This window comes from Malurus melanocephalus, unplaced genomic scaffold (genome assembly GCF_030028575.1).
Source record: "Malurus melanocephalus ecotype Western Australia unplaced genomic scaffold, MMel_1.1 scaffold_8, whole genome shotgun sequence".
In the NCBI taxonomy this organism is placed as follows: Eukaryota; Metazoa; Chordata; class Aves; order Passeriformes; family Maluridae; genus Malurus; species Malurus melanocephalus.
The window spans coordinates 2,316,561-2,331,936 of NW_026623240.1; the positions used below are offsets into that span (position 1 = coordinate 2,316,561).

The 15,376-nt window shown below is 39.0% G+C and overlaps 1 protein-coding gene across 1 annotated transcript in view; it reads left to right on the top strand.

Moving 5' to 3' along the window:
- TGFBR3 (transforming growth factor beta receptor 3) overlaps positions 1-15,376 on the top strand; it is a 106,793-nt gene that overhangs the window by 73,017 nt on the left and 18,400 nt on the right. The window contains exons 6-12 of the mRNA XM_057374106.1: positions 2,206-2,374; positions 4,617-4,764; positions 9,308-9,497; positions 10,694-11,010; positions 11,684-11,833; positions 13,560-13,691; positions 13,936-14,103. Coding sequence (XP_057230089.1) covers positions 2,206-2,374; positions 4,617-4,764; positions 9,308-9,497; positions 10,694-11,010; positions 11,684-11,833; positions 13,560-13,691; positions 13,936-14,103 — 1,274 coding nt within the window. The remainder of the gene's footprint in view (positions 1-2,205; positions 2,375-4,616; positions 4,765-9,307; positions 9,498-10,693; positions 11,011-11,683; positions 11,834-13,559; positions 13,692-13,935; positions 14,104-15,376) is intronic.

The window sequence follows — 15,376 nt, forward strand, 5'->3', positions numbered from 1 at the left end:
CACCCTGGCCTGCTGGCCAGGGACCCTCTGTGAGGGCGTTGCCTGCAAAACTCACATCTGATTCTATATTGGGAGTCTGCGCAGATTAGACAGGCACAGAGTCCATAAACACAGTGTTTGTTGGCTGCTTTGGTAATGGTTTTAATTGACTGCAGACACCTGCAGTCCCTTTCCAAAGTAAGTAGACAGCCCTGAAACTAACAAAAAAGAGATGTAGTGTGCAAAGAAAGATGTAATGGATCCCTTTTTCTTTTCTGCTCCAGCCTGATTTTGCTGACTGGTGTGGATGAGAGTAAATACGTTTTGGTGCGTGTGTCAAATAGCCAGTGATAGAGTTAAAATTTGCTGCAGAGGAAAAGCGTRCTATCGAGTGGAGGCCCAGGCTGGGGAGTCTCTGTGCTTCTGGCAGCAAGAGCAGCAGTTCTGGAGAGCTCCAGAGACGCCTAATGGAAGTGCCAGGAGCAAGAACTGAGTTCTTTGCAATGGCAAATGATAGCACTTGTGCTGATTACCCACAAACTGCTCAGAGCTGTTATTTTATGGCCTGAATCATGTTGTACAGCAGTTAAGAAGCAAATACCTTGTGTCTGTGTGTGTGTGTGTATACATTTAAAAATTCAAGCTCAGCACAGTCCATTTGGGATCGTTTTCCATTCTGTGCTGTTGTGGGAGGAGCTGGCAGAACTGCAGCTGCATTCAAGGCTAATCTGGCAGGGCACATACCAGATGTTAGAGGAGTGCTTTGCTTGGGCAGTATGAATAGTTACAGCCTTGTACAGCTTTAGTAGCTTCTGTAGGGGAAACAACAGGGTTAATATTCAAGGAGTACTTTGTGTAAGATCAGGAGAAGAAACTCCTCTAACTGTTTCTGCGGAGACCAGGGTCACAGGAGTCTCTGGTCTTCCTGCAAAGTTATGTAGTACACACAAAGGCACTTCAGAGGTGACATTTCAGTTCTCATTTACAGAGTGCATGGCCTCAGCACAGCTTTTAAGAGTTTGTTCACAGTTTCATGTTCACAATGCACTGCTGACCTTATTAGGAAAAGTCTTTCTTGTAAAGCAATGGTCAAAGACCCAGYCATGTGGAATTGTAGTCTTTGAGGATTCCATGTCTTTGAACATGGAACTTAGTCCTTCTGGGTATTACTACAATTCATATGTCAAGCAAGAAATGCCAAGTGTTCCTGATTTTCAGTGGAAATACTGTTTCTTGGTACAGCAATGTGGGTTGTGCCTGAGAACTTCATATGAAGTGACTATTTTTTATGGWTGCATTGTACACTMCTGGCTCTTCACCCAGAGGRTGGTTGGGYACTGGAACAGGTTCGACAGGGCAGTGGTCACAGCTCCARCCCTGACAGAGYTCRATYAGTGTTTGGACAGTGCTCTCAGGCACATGGGGTGACTCTGGGGGAYGGYTCTGTGCAGGGTCAGGAGTTGGACTCGATGATCCTTGTGGCTCCCTTCCACCTCAGCATATTCTGTGATTCTGTSATGCTCATGTGTAGCTAGACAGTTAAAACCAAAAGAGAGATTGAATGTCTACGCTAGAATTTCATCCTTTCAACCATGGATATTAGGATCTGACTTTCTTAATATCAATAACTGATTCCATAATTTTCTTGCTGTTTTTAATTTTCCGTGTGCAASAGAAATGCAGTATTTCTAGACAATACTGACCCGGACTGCACAATATATAGGAAATATATTGAGTAAGGAAATGGAAAGTACATTGTTTAGTATTTAAAAAATTGTAAGTTTGTTATAACAAGAATGAAACGTTTTCCACCAGGAGAAGGAATTTATTCCAGAAGTTATCTCTGAGTAAATTGCAAAAGAAGGAAATCTCTTTTAAAGGTGCAAGGAACAAATTAAATGTATTTTATTAATGTTGAAAAGTTTTTACGTATTTTCCTTCAGTATTGTTTTCAAATTTTTCTTTGCAGGGATCTTCTTTCATTAAATGTTTAAATCTCTAAATAGAAACTATTCAGTTTAGAAGTATATATTTTATATCAGAAAGGTGATGTGTTGTTGCAACAGTGATCTCCCTTTCAATATTAAGATTTGTCATATGTGCTTTTAATAGATAGTAGATACACCTCTCAGTATAGTGCACACTGAAGTAGATGTGGTATCTGCATATATCTAAGCTGTCATCTGTTTAAAGGTGCATATGCTTTCTCTTTTTTTTCTTCTCCAGATCAAGTTTTCCCTCCCTCGTGCAACATAAAAAAGAATTTTCTCTCTTTAAATTACCTTGCGGGATATCTACAACCAAAGCCAGCAGAGGGGTGCCTTATGTCTAATTTAGTCCAAGAAAGAGAAGTTCATATTATTGAACTAAGCACTCCGAATTCCAATCCTAACAGGTAAAGTATCATCTAAATAGACTAAAACTGTTTGAAGCAATAGCTAAAAATTTCACATGTCTGTTAAAAATCTGAAAGTAGCCACCTCATCCTTACAAGCAAAGCCTGGACTTTAGTACTTTGCCTTAAATAGAAATTGGTTCATTGGTATGTGAAGATTTTGGAATCTGCTTCATAATTACAGTGTTTCTCTGGACAAAACTGCAAAGCACAGCTTTTATAGACTATTTACTGCCCCCTTTCTTGCTCAATCATCATGTTATTCCAAAGATGAAGTGAATAAGGGAATATCAGGAAGGGCAGTATCTGACAGAGAGGGTTTAAGATTAGACCACTGCATGAGGAAGTGAGAGAGAGGGGTAAGTAATCTTGACCTGTCACAGGTAGGGGTGACTGGCAGCAAAGCTTAGGACAGTGGCTTGTGTCCAGAGGTTGCAAGTGCTCTGTGATCTATGGTAGGTGTTCCACAGTTGCTCTGAAGATTCACAACAGTATTTTCTGTCAAGTTTCCCCTTGTGTTTAAGGGATAATTTGATAATTACAAGAAGTTAAGGGTTAATACTAACCAAAAAACTTTTAAACTACTGGTTAGGGAAAGTAACTCTCTCGACATATTAYGAGGGTTATCTAATTTGTCAAAGGTACCTTTGGGACGTAAGACATTCTTTGCTGGTCTGTCCTACATCTTAGTGGGAGAACATGAACATGAGTGTGATTTCTTCAGATAGTCATACTTGGAAAACCTCTTCCTAAGTGCCAAGTATGATTGCTAGAAGAAATATTTGYTATGAAGCTTAGGTGGTTACAATTTCATCAGATATAAGGTAGAATTAAAATCCTATCTGCTTGCTGCTGACACCAGATATCTGGCRTTGTCCAGCTCTGCTCCTTATGCAGCTACACGTGAACACATCCTATCCATAATGAGAAAATCACACAGGGAGATAGAGGTGTGAGGAGGTGGTTTTGTGAAAAGGACAATTCTCATTGCAAGATGTTGTATCCAGATCCTGATGATTTTCTTGCCTAACAACCTGGGGAGAGTAAGAAAGTGCTGAAGTGTAGTGGAAGTGGAGTAGGTAACCCGAAATGATGATGCAGCTCCATCTTAAGCAGAGCTGATGCTAACCTCAGCATCATTCCAAGCCCTGGTTCCAAGCTTTTTCCTTTGGATTGTACAATAGACATTTTCTTTTCAGATGATAACACTGCAAAAAAGTTTAAATATTTTTCTGTTAAAAGTAAAAAGAAAAAAAAAGGGTACTAAGTTACTTTGTTCTTAGTTTTATGTATTATGTATGATGACACAGCTGTCTTTACAAAATTTAGTTCCCCAGAGAAACACACAGAAGCTGAGCTGGGCATGTGTAAAACTGTAGGAGATGGAGCAAAGGTCCCAAGATTGCGAAGTCTCAGTGCAGAATATTAGTTGGAACCTATTACTTGGGGATGAGCAYGTTCTTGTAATGTATGGCCCCTTAAGATGATCTGAAAGAATAGGTTTTTCTGTTGAATTGGCATTTTGCATGATGAGATGTTATTGATGGATAAGAACCCATTTGCTCTACTTATTTTACACTGAAATCTTGAAAATCTGGATAGTTTTCATCTATTTTCCAGCAAGCAGTAGGCTGGACATCTGGGTTTTTTCTTTTTAAAGTAAGTATATATCCAGAAGTAYTGGAAACTGAATACACTGCTTAATTCCTCAAAGCACGCAAGATCTTAAGCGAAATAAATCCACAATTTAACTATTTAGGTAGAGACACCCTCCAATATAGTATTTGTGGTTTGAGCTGGGTTTTTTGTGCATGTGTGTTAACCTGCTTAATTTGTCTTTTTGCCTTTTTTAAGGCATTAATTTAAGTTTTAATACAGTTATAGCCAGAGGAAACTGAAACAGTTATATTTAGGCACCATTGCAGTGAAATAAGAAAATTATGTTTACTTTAGAAAGTARCCTGCTAGCCATATAACTTACCTGCACTAAAGAATAGATGAATTGAGTAGCACACTTCTTGTAAATAAGAGAAATATTTTTTGTCTAATACGTACTTGTTGTTATGCAAAATCACTTAAGTGTATATGGAATAACAATCTGTTTTGCACATGTTGTGTTGCCTGGGATAATATCCAGCATTTTAATCAGCTGGCCAGACAGTGGAAACATGATGGATTGGAAGAAGGTTGATAGCTGAAAATTTCTGGCRTTCTGTCCTAACTTTCTATTTTCCACATCCAGTGCTCTCCAGGTGGATATAATTGTTGACATTAAACCATCTCAACCAGGCACCAGACTTGTCAGAGATGTCGTACTTATCCTCAAGTGTAGAAAGTCTGTCAATTGGGTTATCAAGTCTCATGATGTCCAAGGAAAGCTGGAAGTAATTGTAAGTTAAAGCACCTTTATTTTTTGAGAACTATCATATACAACAGTATAGAATCCATTTATATGTGATCTAGTGCTAGACTGTGTTGATTTCTGAATGTTTTCTTAGCTGGTTCTTTTTAATTATTACTGCTTTTTGAGGAGTAAATACATCAACTTCTTATTCTCACTACCTTGTAATATATGGGCTATAAAACTGACCAACACATCAACCAACACAAACGGAGCCCAGGTGGTTAGTGCAAGGATTTTATCTGTCTTTTTGACCTCTGTGGAAGCACCCTAAACACAGAGTTCATTTCCCTCTTTGCTGTTACTTTGGTGGATGGATCAACAGGTTCATCTTAMAAGTTGGAACGATACCTTTAAGTGCAGAATACATAATGTTAGATATGCAACACACACTCACGTCCCTTTGCAGGTGGAAACTCCTTTACTTCTGCTTATGGTGGTAGTAGTCTCTATCCCTCTTCCCTGCCAGTACTTCTGTTCCMAGTGAGTGTTTGGTCAAATTGACCTCATCTTTCCTCAGACAGTAAAAAATAATTTTTTTAAAAGTTAAAACCAGGATCTCTAAATTTAAACTTCTAGAATTACTGGAGATGCTGATCATGTTGATTTTTGGCACAGGCTTTGTAGCTTAACACCATTTCTGGTAAGAAAATGTGTTCCCTTGCTCTGAAATAAATAAATATTATYGAACTCATCTTGCAGCCTATAAATTTGTGGCCTATTTCTGTCTTAAGCGATCAATTACACGCACATGGTACAGTTGAGCTGAATGTTTGCTCAGGACCACCCAGTAGCCTYGTGATTAGCAGTTTTGCAGCAATTCAGTCACATTTTCAAACTCCAGGTCTTTGTATTTATAGSAATGCTGATAGGCTTAGTTGCTTTCTGCTTGTAATGTGTGCAGAGGAACTTCTGGCAGGGTCTAAAGGCTGATTGGTCTAAGTCTCCTAAGAAAACAGATTGGTAAGCAGGATTTCGTACTAGATTTTGAGAGTGAAGGAAAATAAAAGAAAATATACTTTGGTGTTGCTCAGAAAATTGAATGGAAAAATTATCTAGGGTGATGATGAAGTTCCCTTTTGTTCCCTGACACGTATTTATCTTAGAGACAGGAAAGGATGTTCTGGTCATTCTGTAGGGCTGAAATAGGCAGTCCTTAAAGAGAAAGGTCAAGGTTGGTTGCTGAGGATTATCACTCTTGTAAGCAGAAGGACAAAAAACAATGCTTGACTTGAAAGTTACATTCTGGGTTATTACTTAAAATTCACCACTRTGTATTTAGGCATATATGAATCTATTTTCACAGGATAGAGAATTGTTGTTTAGTTCAGGCCATGCTTGGTACTTGAGCTACTTGAGCTATCTCCATATTTCATGTCCATGAAGCTATCACTTTGTGGATGATCAATTTCCATGAGAGGATTTCTACAGGATTTTAAAATTTCTAAAATGCTGCACTTGAATATAGAAAAACAAGGCTACTATTATTTTTGCTTTATTAATGATTGAAAGTATAAGTAAAAATTATAATTTAAAATTGTCTCTGTAATAAGTGGCAGAAGGTAACATTTTATTAAGATCAACAAAAAGAGAAAGCAATACGTAAAATATATATGGAAATGTCAGTATATAAAAGACATTTTATTCATGTTAGGATTTGTGAGTAACTCTTTCCTACTTCAGTTGTACAGAGGCTTCATTCTCTGAATRTGTGTCCTTTATTTGGAGGGGGTAAGAGGGGGAACTAAGCTCCCCCATATCATTAAAAAGCCTGCACATCCAGCATTTATCCAGCTTTTATCCAGCATTTAGGATCTCTTCATATCTCTATTAAGCTGAAGGTCTTCCCAAGCCCAAATTTRGACAATGCATAAAAACATTACTAAGCAATTAGGTAATGTTTCACAACGTTCTTTTTGTTAGTTGAAGCAGTTCCATGCGCTTCAATTTTCCTAACTTCTTGCCCTCACTCTACAAATTAGAATTGTCTTGAGCGTATTGGCAAGCTGAGAGGGAAAGGTTAGTGCTAAGCTGCCTCAAACCCAGGACTGTAAGTTATTGAGGTCCAGATTCACAGACAAAAAATGAAAAAGATGTTTTGGGTCGTATAGCTCATCTCCCAGCTTACTGTGCTTCTTGAAATGCTGAAGGAGAATGGACACAAACCCAAGTAAAATGGGAGTAGTTTAGGTAAATTAATTGCACATGATGTCTGTGAGCACTTTCCTCCCAGGCTGTGCTTAACTCCTGTGTGCAGGCAGTCCTTACATGCAGTGCCTCTGTGGTTCTGTGCTTGTACACTGCTGTTCACATCGCTTCCTGTGCACTCGGTGTCCCTCTGCAAACCTGGGAACTGTGCAGTGAACTTGCAGAAAGAAAATATCTTGTTGAGGGGTGAGGAGTGAGAGCAGTGCAATGCTCAAAAGCAGCCTGTGRAGGTTTCCGAAGCTTGGAGGGARTGTTGTTCACCTGAGAACAACTCCRCTTTCTGAAATAGTGTCTGTTCTGAGTAGGTTAGCAGGGGCTCAGATTGCCTGATTTCAATCACTGTCAGTGAAAGTGTTGGCAGGGCAGGCAAGTGAAGGAAGGTCTATTCCTGCAAGCCCTCATTCTTGCTTTTGTTTCACTGAGGCCATGCAAGACTGAACATTTACAGGCTCAGTGTGGGGTGGAGCGGTATAAACAAGCCCTGGAAATGCTTGGGTRCCAGCTAGGACATTAAATTCTGAGATAATATTTGTTCAGCTGTCTCCTCATGACAGAAAAATAAGGAGATGCAGAAAATTTGGGATAGCCTAATAACTCCTACCAGTCAAAGCTATGTGGTAATATGAAAACACGTGGTCAGTCATGTCCAGATTTGCATCTGTTGAAGATGAAAGATTAGTTGATCCCAAAGGCACTAAAATTAGGATACCTATTGCTCCATTTTTTATCTTATCTTCAGTGGCCTTTGCTAAGCACTGATAACTGTGCTGGTAACAGTATCCTCAGACCAGACACTGCACTTGAAGTTATCTTTAACTTCAGTTGTGAAGCTCCGAGTGTTTAAAGGCTGCAGAACTGCATCTTTGGGAAGAAATAAGGGAGGGAGCTGAAGGTACACTGTGCCATTCTGTCAGGACTCTCTTCATGCTTTATTCACTTCTTTGTTCAAAAACTTCTTCGKATGTCAGAGAAGTGCAGCTGAGCTCTGTGTAGCATGTCCATATGAGCACTGTCTAAAAGGGGTCTCTAGTCAATCTTTTGGTGTTCTAGAGTGAAAGAGATTTATGATTTGTTCACATTGAGGAAAACCAGTGGGGATGAAAARAAGATGCAGCCTATATGATGGAGAAGGTAATCAAGCATGGGAATGAAAGTGCTTGTGGAACATTCCATTGAATCAACTGCGTTAGAAAGTGCATTTCAATCACATTGCAGAAATCATTGAAAAGYGGGTCATGCCTTTCCTACAGCATCTATGTTCATCTTGTTCCGTAGCCATTGATGTGATTGTTATAGTGATAATTGTAATGTTATGAGTGTAAGAATAAATGTRTATGTATTTAGCTTTGTGTGAGTGAATACATGTTAAGGATGCCAAGCTCTGAATACAAGCTTGTGTAATACCGATGAATATTTTCAAACTGTCCCTCTAACAGTGAGAGACACTTGTTATGTTCCTTTGACTTGCCCATTTCGGCAAGAAAATTTGAGATTTTACAAAACATTTACATGAAAATGAAAACTAAGTGGTTGTGTGGCTCATTTATTTAGTAATAATTCAGCATGTGCATTCATAAGGTCAGCATGTTTATTTATGGGTTTGCTGTATCAATGTATTTGTGTAAAACTTGTATTGTTAAGTGATTTTAAATTTTTTTCATGTGCAGAAAGTGTATGTTTGTTTTTTTTAAGTAGTCTGGCCATGCATAAATGTGCATGCTCTCACTTACTGCTCTGTTAAGCATTTAGTTCAATCCTGTTTAACCAACTCAACACTTAGGAGGAGGCACATGGTTCAGACACAGCCTGTCCTTGGTGCCAGCTGATTTAAAGCATTAGCTGGTATCAGCTCTACTTCATGAGCATGCTTTTTGCCTTTTTCAGTAATGCTCATTTGAACAAAGGTTTTCCTTTATCCAGCTTAAGTTATGCCCTAATCAAAGAAATTAAGAGGACATTTGATAATTCAGTTGTCATCTTGAGTTCACATAACCTCATGAGTAATTTCAACTCAGTTTTGAAGAAAGTGTGGCATTGTACAAAAGGCTGTAAATATGTCTTTGTCTAGTTTAGGGATTAACAGTTTCTGATTACCTTTACTGTACTCGAGGCAGAGGCTGAGAAGAAGCAGGGGGGCTCTTTTCCATCTGTGCAGCAGTCATGTGCCTAAGGTGGCAGGGTTTGGGTTATTTCTCAGGTGTCCTCTGTTTGCTGCTATTTAATAGAGTAAAAGAGAACAAAAAAACAGGTTCAATCAGTGTCGCTATTCCATCTTAAGTATCCTTAAGTGGTGAATCACAAACCAAGTTTTTCTTTATTTGCAGACATCAAATAGTATTGGTTTCGGAAAAGAAACAGAAAGGTCCATGACTATGAGTAAATCAATAATACCTGACATTCCCTCATCGCATGAGAGTTTGATCAAGTGGGCTTATGAGCATAACTACAGTCCAGTTATTTCCTACACAAAAGCACCTGTTGCTAACAGATTTCATCTGCAACTTGAAGACACAGGTAAGTTTGAAGATGGGCTTTTAGCATATAGAAAAAACACACCTTGTGTTTCCAGGAATACAATTACTTGAAAACTATTTTCTCAGTTTTGAAGCTTTCATTTGGGTTGTTGCACTGGTTTTACTGCTATTCACCAAGAATGCTGATAGTATCTATAAATGATGATTAAAAATAATAATCTGTGGCTTTTTGCTTAGAAAAGTCCAGGTGAGTTCTGTTATTTCCTGAAATGTTGGTGAAATTAAATGTTTATAGTTTATCCAGCAAACAGGACTTTATAGATGACGATACCTAGTGTTCACTGAGATGGACTTCAGCAACTGGATATCTTGTTAGTTAACAAATCCAGCTTTGATTTTTTTTTAGTGCATTTTTTTCCAAAAGTATGAGCATAGTGTTTCCTTGAGACAATTAAATAAACATTGAAACTGTTTACAGACATGAGTGGCTTACCAAAAAAGTCTGAGCAAACAGAATAAAAACAACCAGTAAAAAAATTGGGTATTTGGCCAAAGTCATTGCTGATGTAAAGCTATCTKTGTCCATTGAAGCTAGCAGAGTTGCATCTGTTTTTTTCACTAATTCTGAGCTTCAACCACTGAAACTATTTTTTTACAATTTTGATAAAGCTTATGTTCACATGAATTTTATCAATTGCACWCTCATGAGTTCTGTCCTCAGCCGACATGGGTGTAAACCAGGAGATTGTTTTCTCATTTGCTCACTATTTGCTCTTATGTAGCTTCAGTCTGGTAATATAAGTAGCTTAACAATAGCAGAGTCACTGAATTTCTGGTGGGTCAGGTACTGGAAGAATTTCACCAACTGATTTGCACTTAGGCTATTTCAGCAGCCCTAACATAGCATATTTGATGAATGCAATGTTTCTTTTACCTCTGTGGTTCTTTTGCACATCATAGGTCCACTCAACAAAAGTTTATCTTCAGCTCTTGGTGGGAGACTTTTTTGATAGGGACTAGGTGTACCAAGGTTAGACACCACAGTAACAACTAAACCCTTAGTTTTAGGAGTTGTGGCTAGTTACCTGTAAAGTACAAAGATGCTGTTTTTAATGTCCTTTGGGAGCTTCCTTTATGGATCACATTTTTTAATTGTATGAAAATGTTAGTTCTGGATACTTTCTAGGAAAAATATCTAATCAGCTAATGTGGATTTGTTGGTTGTTTTTTTTTTAGAAGAGATGAATGATGAAGAAGACCATTCCCTTCCTCCACAGCTGACAGAATTGCTGGGTGCTAACCCACTGCCAGCTCCAAAGAATCCTGATGGMCTGACTTTTCCATTTCACATTAACAGAGGAAGACATGACACAGTGGGAGAAGAACTCTTCCCATCCAGGCATTCAGTAGATACTTTCATAAATCATGACTTTGGGCATTCCCTCTCAAAACATAAAGAACCTGAAGAAGTTCAGGGYAGTGCTGATATGGCCCTGTCAATAACGTGTGATGACAAAATCATGACAGTAGCTGTAGAAAAAGATTCTCTACAGGTTGGTGTGRYATCTTMTTCTCAAAATCGGGGAGGSTTTTTGGGGCAGACCATGTTATTTRCATTTTGGTTGAAAAAATAAACATTCTAAGTCCTACGGCCATCACCACMCAACCCCCAAAAATAGTTTGGTGAGGAAATAATATTGTAGATGTTTGCCATAACTCAGAATCCTGTTTTTCTTCCCAACAGTCTGGTGGGTTTTAGAGGGATTTCTGATTGAAGGTGTGCATGGTTGGTTGTGTCAAAAAATGACTGTGCTCAGCCTTCAGTGTGAGTTTTTAATTTCCAAACTGTACAAAGAAGCTGCTTTTGATAGCAGCGTGAGACCTAAGCAGATCTATCTTTACCATCTACCAGCTGACAGGTTGCTTGTGTCCATTTGTATTGTGGAAAAGAGCCTGATACAGACAGCATTTTTAGCTCATTTCAGAACAGAGTCAGCATTATTAATCAGCAGATTAATAATGAACCTGTTGTTTCCTTTTTTTCCATGTTACATTTATTCCTTGTCTGCCATGTGTAGCAGCATTTTGAGAGTGACCTTCCCTGGATGTCAGTACAATGAACTTCACTTCCTCCTGCCAGCAGTCACGAGCAGGGACTGAACTGCRCTTTGAGCAGGAGCTGAGCACAATTGTGTTTCAGCCCCTGAYAAAGCCCCTTTGTTTCAGGCTGGCGGCTACACCCGCACAGAGCTCTCGCTGCTGGACCACTCGTGCAAAGCCAGGATGAACGGGACCCACTTCATYTTGGAGTCTTCACTGAACAAATGTGGGACTCGGACAGCCTATATCTTGAACAAGATTGTTTATTTTAACTCTGTGAGTATTTTACAAAGAGGATGCACCTTCTGTACTGCACATTGTAGTGTACAAGGAAGCCTTGTAGTTAGATTTAGTCTTAGCAAAAAGGAGGCATCCTGATCTTTTCCTGTCTAGCTCAAAACTAGTTGCAGCCRCAGTCCCTGTATTCAAGGAGGTATGGACTGCACACTGAGTATGCTCCTGTGGTCAGATAGTATCCCAAAGGAAAAAGGAGGAGTTGGCTGCCCTTTGGGGCCCATCTGTACCAGTGTCAGAGAAGTTGCACTGGCTTCCCCTGTGCTTTGATGGATCTGTACATAAGCAGTACTGCATTGGTGTAAAGAGAAATAGGAATAAGTTTTGTAATTGTACAAAGCAATACCTTTTAATTTATATCCTGAATTAAATGAAATTTTTTCTTCTAAAATTGTATGTGAAAAAGGCTTTTCAAATGTGAGAGAATCACATTATTTTTGCAAGCTTTTCTCTTAGAATTTGAGTTTATGTTTTTTGACAGTTGATATACATGATGAAGAGACTCTTGAGTACAAGTATAYGAGTGGTGATGAAAAGGAACTCAGTTAGGTTGTAAGCAGCTGCTTCCAGACTGGSTTATGAGCCAGAGTGCAATGCAGATACTCTGGRTTCAAAAATAATGACACGTTTCTGWTGCTGAGTTTTCCAGTACATGGAAGTAACTCTGGTAAATGATGGAAARCCTGTGGTCCAAGCCAAACACAGCTAAGGCAATCTGAGCTGACCTTGCCTGGTTACAACTGTTCTATGCTGGGGAGTCAGTAGCACCTAATTTTAGAAACAGTCCCAAACCAAGATAGAATCAGCATGGGTCTGGAGCTAAATACTGTCATGGTCCCTGTATTCTATTATGGCCCAGAGTAAAGTGGTTATTTACCTCCTCTCCTTTCTCCATCATGTCTTTTGATAGTCTTGACTACACACTTGAACTTTGAATCGTGTCTGGGATTGTTCAGAATTTAAGAGTATTTCTCCTAGAAAACAGACACCCCGCAGTGGAGTGTCAATGGGTGTGTGTATGTCAATTTTTAGCTCTGTGTCTAAGAAAAGAAAGTTCAAGTCCTGGAAGGGAGGGAACTAGCTAAGGAGCTGTGAGCATACCGAAGCAGAATGCAGAACACTGGAAAACAAAATCAGAAATTTTCACGTGAAGAAATGAAGACATGTGAAAAGGATTTGGAAAAAAAAAAAAAGGAGGGGGAAATTCAGTGAAAAAAAGGAAAAAAAAAAGGGAGAAATGAAGAAGGAATATCATATTTTTGGGTGTACATGTCTGAAAAARAAGTTGCTAATGACAGAAGAAAGTATCCTTTAATGACCCTAACATTTTTAGTGGTTTTTGAGAGTGCGTTCAGAGACCTGCAAGTAGCAAAATATCACTTTAGAAAGGCATTTCTTTTTTCAGTGTTGGCTATAGAAATACCAGAAATAGAATAAAAATGCTAGGTTTCTCATTCAGACACCAACACCCAGACTAGTGTCTTTCTTTGCTGGCTCTGAATTCTGAAAAAAAACCTCAGGGGCATTGTCTAAATATAAGCTTCATATCCTACATGCTCAGCATAAGGCTGTTTAAGACATGCTTTCACCATTTGCTTGGCTGGTGCTCTTCTTTGGCCTTTGCATTGTTCTGGAGAGGAGAAAATAATAACCATGAGAGTGCTCAGTTATCACCTAATCTAATTTGTTTGCAATACCTCTTGTGCAGATTGTCATTCAGCTGTCATCACCAGCTGAAGGCAGCGGCTTTGAGGATGACGACATGGAATCGGGTGATAATGGATTTCCAGGGGATGCTGATGAGGGAGATGTGGCTTTCTCAAGCTGGCCTGAAATAGCGGTATGTTACCCTCGGGTTTGCACCTGACAAGGAAGAAATACCTATTGTAATAGGCATTTCGCATMAATTACATTAATTGTCTAGAAATWCATTTGTCTTTTAACACACTTCTTCTCACTACTGTTTCTCATGACCCTGTTGAAGATGTGCACTAAGCAGATGGAATGTGGGTGGGTCTGTGTGGTACTTACCAAATTTGTCCTACCACTCCTGACTCGTGGTGTTGCTGTATTATTTTTCTCAGTTTAATTGCACCCTGCACCAGCCAGAGGATGACAGAGGCATTGTCTGGCCTCCTGAGCCTCACATCACCAATGTGACCTTCAACATGGAGCTGTACAAAACAGATTTGTTCCGCACTCCCTCCCAAGGACTCTTTTCTGTTGCAGAGAATGGGCCACTATATGTAGAGGTAACAAACTGAAAAAGTGTGTCAAAACTAACAGAAATGCTATGCAAGACAGTGCAACTGAGCCAAATCAGTTCTTGTCACTTGAAAAGTTTCATTGGGCAGTTGGTTCGAGCCACTATGGTGGCTGCAGAGAACAGAAACTGTAGGATAAGAAGTAGGACAAAATTTTGGTGAAAAATCCAAAGCATTCTTGAAAAATGGATGAATTTAACATACAAGTAAAATTAGTGATTCTTGCTGTACCTGCTTTTCTGTGCAGAACTTAAAGATGAGAAAACTGTGCTCTCTCATCTGCTCTGAACTGGCATGTCCTGATCGGTTCACTTTATTGGGTAATATGTCTGAACCTCATCTGAAAGATGTAGGTATGCAAAAAAATTATTACAAATGTGCCTTTCATATGCTAGTGTTCTCAGGTTACACAGTTAATACAGATTCTGGTCTCTCTCCAACCTGCTTAAAAATATCAGTTACAATGCTTTTGAATGCTACCACACAAGAGATCTAGCAGATTTAGATAAGTAATATTAAAACAAAATTAACAGCTTGACAATATTGAACAGCTTGATAATATTAAAACAAAATTAACCCTTGACTTCAGGTGTATTTTGCACATGATAATATTTCCATGTGTTGCTGAGTTGCTTAGAAAATCTGTGTAATTTCAAACCAATATAGTCAGTATTTTTACAGATAGCTATGTGATGAACAGAGTTTTGGATTTTCAAATAGTAGTGGACATTAGTAAATGCAGCTTTGGCAGTGAAGTATCACCATTTTCTCGGCAAGTAAATCACAGGGTGTGAGCTTTGGGGTTTTAAGACTGGAAAAAAGGAGCAGTGCTGTGCTGTGTTTCTCTTGCCCACATTAGGTCTTTGGGGACCCCATATTGCCCATGATAAGCACAATGACCCGTTTGATATCTTTTCAGTTTTCTTCATGATTTCAGTGTGTTGTGTCTTGTCTTTGTTCTCTACCCGGTAAAAAGTACTTGAGACAGTTAAAGCAAAAATAAAGCGTGCCACACTCAGTTAAGAATATTTTTATAACAGACACTTAAAGCCATCCCCTTCCTTCATTGATCTGGGATGAATCCCCTGACTCTGAGCCCTCTGGATTTGTCTGATTCTGGAGCTGTTTATTCAGACAGATGTTCTGATTTCTTTATCACCTGTCCTGGCAGAAGCCCTTTTTTTCTGTTTTTCCTTTTTGCACAGTGGAAAACATAGCAGTTTTGAACTTCTGTGACTTCATTTTTTTTAAGCTGACACTG